The following is a 6,128-nucleotide window of genomic DNA, read 5'->3' as shown; positions in this document are numbered from 1 at the left end:
CGTCTACGATTGAAGATAAGATTTCTGAATTCTTGACTGGTCGATCTCAGCGGGTTGTTCTGGGGGGTGCGGGTTCTTCTTGGTGTGAGGTGACTAGTGGTGTCCCCCAGGGTTCGGCTTTGGGTCCAACAATCTTTGTCATCTTCATCAATGACATGCCCGTGGTTGTCAAGGAGTCTTTTCTGAAACTATTTGCAGACGATATCAAAATAGGCCGCCAAATTTCGTCACTGGGTGACTCGACGTCACTACAGAATGACATCCAAGCGCTTGAGCAATGGGTGTCTTCCAATAGCGTGGGTTTCAACGCCTCTAAGTTAATTGTACTGCATTGTGGGGATAAAAACCCCTGTTTTGGGTACCGTTTGGGTGGTAGACTGATTGAAGCTCGAACTGTAGTACATGATCTTGGGGCTATGCTCAGTGCCCGTTTGTTTGGTCGTGCTGCCGTTGCTCGTGGTATGCGCGCTCTTTATTTACTACGTCGTTCCATTTCGCATTTCATTGTTAAGTCGTTTACAATATTGTACAATGTGTATATTCGTCCTCATCTCGAATACTGCTCGAGTATTTGGTTGCCCCATCTAGTCAAAGATATTGAGCATATCGAGAGAGTACAAAAAAAAGCCACGAAATTGGTTAATGGTAGTACGCGTACTCTTTCTTACGAAGAGCGTCTTAAACGATTAAATTTAATGTCCCTTAAGGACAGAAATGATCTCATTGAGACGTTCAAAATTATTCATGGTCTATACAATGTCCAATATAATGAGGTTTTTTAGGTCAAATGGTCTGGACGCAAAGCCGCCTCAATTGTCAAAAAGCGACGTAATATAGTGCGCAACGTCGTGTGTTTTTCACTCAACGGGTAATAAATGATTGGAATCAGCTCCCGACAATTGTGAAGGGTAAATCCTCAGCCTCAGCGTACAAGACCCGCCTTGATAAGTTTTGTGGCTGGTAAATAAATAAATAAAAAAAATGTATATATCTATATGCTGTATACTCTTATTGTACGTCACTTTCGTTCATATTGTTTGCTTTTGTTTGTATATTTCGTGTTTCAGGGCTCAATAAGTGTATTGCACTAGTCTTTCTTTACCTGACTAATAAATATTATTATTATACTTTATACCTATGTGAAATAGTTCAAATACGCTGTGAACGCCAATAATAGTGAAAAGCCGTTAGATATAGATTGATAATTCACTAGCTATAGTCGGGAGATATTGAGCAGCTTGATATCGTTCACCTTTGGAGAGTTAATGAAATCTGACTTCTAAGCCCTTGATCGAAATGGGATATGTAATTCTCTATCGATTGACGTATCATTAACCCTAACCGTTGGAGAATTATGGACATCGGTGCGAAATGTAAAAAGCCATGGTGCAAAAACGAATTTGAAGAGTTATTTCAAATACGGCTACGTACGTGAAAATAGTAGACCCAAATCCCTTTGGGATTGTATGTAAAAACGTAAGTATTTTAAGTCCAAGTATTCCCAAAAGAAATCGGTTAGTTTCCTGTCATAAAACTGCTTCAGTAATGATATTTTGTGAAGATAACATTTAGGCGCTAATCGCGCTATACATTCTGGTTTTACTGCATTAAATATATACAATTAGGTGGATATATTTGCCATAATACTGTAATAATAAATATATATATTTATTCTTAGCCAATGAATTTTTCTATGAATTTCAATGTTTCCCTATCGTTTCAACACTCCACTTTTCATTCCATTCTAACCCAGAACCCCTTTCAAATTTAAATACCACAAAATGTCTTCTTTTTTGGGTTCCAGACAAAAAGCCGTCCTAATTAACTTCAATGAGTTCAATTAAAGGGTTCCATCACAGAGATGAGGGATGGAAATGAGGGAAGTGAATTTGCACTACTTTCGTTGGTGAACGTAGCCAAAAAAAGAAGTTTGTAAAGCGGCCGCTATGTCCAAGCACTTAAGTCTACCAGCGCCAAATTCTTACGGCGGAGTTTTGGAAAAACATAAAAACAAAAAAACGGGCCGTTTCTTTCCTACCTCTCATCCCTGTGATGGACCCCTTTAAGAGGCCCTCATTTAAATGATTTAATTCGCAGAAAGAAACTAGAACACGCAAATGAATGAAGTCATTTTATTAAGCGTACACTCTTGGCGATAGCAATTTGAACCTCTTCATGATTGCGATCTTTTTTAGTTAACGAGGTCAATTATGTTTAATATTCTTCGCCTTCTTCTTCGTCTTCGCCGCCCTCCATGGAGTCCATTCCGACCTGCAAATAAAAAAATATTATTCAAACTTCATTGTTATAAATTTGGAAAAGCTAATGTTTTAATAATTGGGTGCTTTCTCGTAGCGTTGTAAGCATACGTCGTTAGCGAAGCCCCGCCTTTAATGAAATTATTTCACGTCACAGATGACGAGGCGAAACGACACCGATCCGGCGAAATAATAATAGGACGACCATGGGCTTCTATTCTTAATGTCCTGGCCGGCCTAAACGCGTGACCATGACAACGAACGCAAGCCACACCCACGAGCAAGCTACGTCTCAGACGATGATTCAAAATAATGGTCGAATAAGCAGCCGACAAGATCAGCTTAGGAAAACGTTTAGGGGTGAAGAAACAGCGCTGCCAGCAAATGTTTCTCAGATGACCAAAAACAATAGCATTGTTGCCAAATTCGGATTATTTTGTTTTAAATAAACCGAAAACGGTGGACTTTCGATTCCCCGCCAAATGTTGAGGTAGCAATTCATATTTTGGGGCGTAGTATCGACTAAGACTATAAAATAGTAAAAAATAGCAAACCTCTTCGTAGTCTTTCTCTAGAGCGGCGAGATCTTCACGAGCTTCCGAGAACTCTCCTTCTTCCATGCCCTCTCCAACGTACCAATGTACGAAAGCTCGTTTGGCGTACATGAGATCGAACTTGTGATCAAGACGAGCCCAAGCCTCGGCGATAGCGGTTGTGTTCGACAACATGCAAACGGCTCGAGGGACTTTGGCTTGGTCGCCTCCGGGCACCACAGTCGGGGGCTGGTAGTTGATTCCGACCTTGAATCCAGTGGGGCACCAGTCGACGAACTGGATCGATCTCTTGGTCTTAATAGCCGCGATGGCGGCGTTGACGTCCTTGGGGACTACGTCGCCTCGGTACAGCATGCAGCATGCCATGTACTTGCCGTGGCGGGGGTCGCACTTGACCATTTGATTAGCGGGCTCGAAACAGGCGTTGGTGATTTCCGAGACGGTCAGTTGTTCGTGGTAAGCCTTCTCGGCCGAGATGACGGGTGCGTATGTAACCAAGGGGAAGTGGATTCGAGGGTAGGGCACCAAGTTGGTCTGGAACTCGGTCAAGTCGACGTTGAGGGCACCATCGAAACGTAGCGATGCGGTGATGGAGCTAACTATCTGGCTGATGAGTCTGTTCAAAGAGGTGTACGATGGGCGTTCAATGTCCAAGTTGCGTCGGCAAATATCGTAGATGGCTTCGTTGTCTACCATGAACGAGCAATCGGAGTGCTCCAGCGTGGTGTGAGTTGTCAAGATGGAATTATATGGTTCGACTACGGCTGTAGAAACCTAAAATAACGAATTGTCATCGTCATCCTCCGTAAAGACGCGAAAATGAAGACGAATATACCTGTGGAGCGGGGTAGATAGAGAATTCCAGTTTTGATTTCTTTCCGTAGTCGACCGATAGTCGTTCCATGAGCAAAGACGTGAAGCCGGACCCGGTACCACCTCCAAAGCTGTGGAAAATCAAAAATCCTTGAAGTCCAGTGCATTGATCGGCCAATTTACGGATTCGGTCCAAGACAATGTCGACGATCTCCTTTCCGATGGTGTAATGTCCTCGGGCGTAGTTGTTAGCCGCGTCTTCCTTGCCAGTGATCAGTTGCTCCGGGTGGTATAGCTGTCGGTAGGTGCCTGAACGAACTTCATCTGCGTAATAGATCACGCCCGTTTAGAGACTCGATCGATAGAGGCGGGTTGTTAAATGACCTCCAACGAACGGCGTCACTTACCAACAACGGTGGGCTCGAGATCCACGAAGACAGCTCTGGGTACATGTTTGCCCGCCCCCGTTTCGCTGAAGAAGGTGTTAAAGGAGTCATCACCGCCTCCGACGGACTTGTCGGATGGCATCTGTCCATCGGGTTGAATTCCATGCTCCAGGCAGTAGAGTTCCCAGCAGGCGTTTCCAATCTGAACTCCGGCTTGTCCAATGTGAATACTGATACATTCCCTCTGAAAATTAAAACTCAATAATGTTCCACGGAACAACTAAAAAAAAAAATTTAAACTATTCTTGGATCCCTCTATAAGCCACGCCCATCCATTTAAGGGCCTTTGTGACGTCATTTTATACTTACGTCAATGTAGGGGGAGATAGATCCAAAACCCAAAATATCCTCTAAATGGTCTCATTAATCCGCGGAAATTTATAAAACTATAAGTGTCTGGTTTGGCGGCATTCGAACTCTTCCTCAAGGTAACCATGCGTTGCCATTTTTGGGTCGTCAAACCTGTAAATTAACTCTCCACCCGAGGCTTTTTCAAAGGACGAGTTTTCGGCTGGCTGCCTTTGAAGATCGTTTACCCAAATATTGATTTTTAGGAAAATAAAACGGCGTCTAGAGCGTAATCGTCCAAGCTAAGGCGCGCGATATAGTTTAATCAATAAATTGCTTTATTCTCTCCTGCCGTTGTACCGCGCGTTGGAACCCCTTTTTCGATTCAGGGTGTGGCTTTTAGGCCTTTATATCCCGTTATACAACCCCCAAAGAATAGTTTTTCGTTGTTGTCTTAGCAGCTGCTGAAAGGGGAGGTTACTCATTCGACGCGAAACATAAAAATTCTTTCTCTTATTTGACTTCTCGGAGCTCGGGCCCCCCTTTTATTACGGGAATGTAGAAGCGAGCGCCAATATTGATTTTACAAAACAGACGCCACGTATAGTCTCATTAACATCGCGAAAATATTAACATCGCGTTCAAACTCTAAATGTAGCGGTACTGAACTGCGCTAAAACTCCCCGCAATATAATTTGCATATCTTAAGAGTACTTTATTGTACCCATTACGTAATTTCTAAAATTTAAAATTACTCATCTTTAAATTTATAAGTAACGTTTTTGTGAAAATCCTAACTGTTTTTTAACTATAATTTTAACAATAGAAGAATACCGATCAATTGAAAATTATCTTATTACAACTGTACTTTCATATCTTTTTATACACTTTGCATTTGATATGCAAATGACGTTATTGCTATTTTATAATTTCCCTCGAACTAACCACGATTTTCATCCTTTGGGGTTTAAATAGTAAGGAAAACTTACCATTTTTGTCTTTGGTGTTTGATTTTTTTCTTGCAAAGTTGAAATATAAATTAATTAATAGAAATCCGTATAAAATAAGTTAATATTAACAATTGTAAATATATGATTTCTGATATATCACGCTATAACGCTAACCGTTAAGTTTTGCGATAAAGCGCGGATGTGTCGAGCAACGGTGACGAATCCGCGTAATATGAAAGAGCGATTCTGCCGACTGAGCCGTTTTATACCCAAACCACACCCGTATCTTGGCTCAACTGCGGTCCTATCGACTCGCCTCTCATTGGTCAGTCGGATGGCGCCGCTTGTCCGTCTGTAAAGGCGCTTTCTCCCTCTTACTCATACACTACAATTCCTTTATTTTTAGACTCGGACTCCGTAGCTTGCTTTAAAATCATTTTCATTTTGTCAAATTTCTTAGCTAGTTAGCGTTGATTATGCTAACTGGAAATTGATCATTTTCAAATTCACAAAACGCGTTAGTTTTTTAAATTAAAATTGGTGCATTTAGGTTTAATTATGCGAAATTTTCTTTAATTTCCATTTAATTATCATATTTAAACGCTTTCATATTACCAAAAGCATATCTCTTACCAGTGTTACTATTTCAGACAAATTTTAGAGTGGGATTTCTTTGGTTTTAAGGTCACAATTATCGAGAAAACGATTTAATTATTTCTGAAAATACACAAGAAATATATAAGGATTTTGAGAAATCCATATAAATATGATAAATCTAGGAATATCCGGATAAAAATTATATATATAGTGAAATCCGGA

General features: G+C 41.1%; 1 protein-coding gene across 1 annotated transcript; it reads right to left on the bottom strand.

The window, feature by feature from the left end:
- Positions 1 to 2,118: 2,118 nt before the first annotated feature.
- Positions 2,119 to 5,543, bottom strand: LOC149943644 (tubulin alpha chain-like). Its single transcript, XM_090175022.1, has 5 exons — positions 5,349 to 5,543; positions 4,033 to 4,255; positions 3,648 to 3,949; positions 2,813 to 3,586; positions 2,119 to 2,271 (listed from the first exon to the last, which is right to left on the bottom strand). Exons 1-5 carry the CDS (start codon positions 5,349 to 5,351, stop codon positions 2,215 to 2,217), a joined length of 1,359 nt encoding a protein of 452 aa, XP_090031148.1. The 5' UTR covers positions 5,352 to 5,543; the 3' UTR covers positions 2,119 to 2,214.
- Positions 5,544 to 6,128: the final 585 nt, after the last annotated feature.

This window comes from Leiobunum rupestre, chromosome 5 (genome assembly GCF_980474605.1).
Source record: "Leiobunum rupestre chromosome 5, qqLeiRupe1.1.hap1, whole genome shotgun sequence".
NCBI lineage: Eukaryota > Metazoa > Arthropoda > Arachnida > Opiliones > Sclerosomatidae > Leiobunum > Leiobunum rupestre.
The sequence above is the reverse complement of the archived record's forward strand: the minus strand, read 5'-3'. Positions and strand labels throughout refer to the sequence as shown.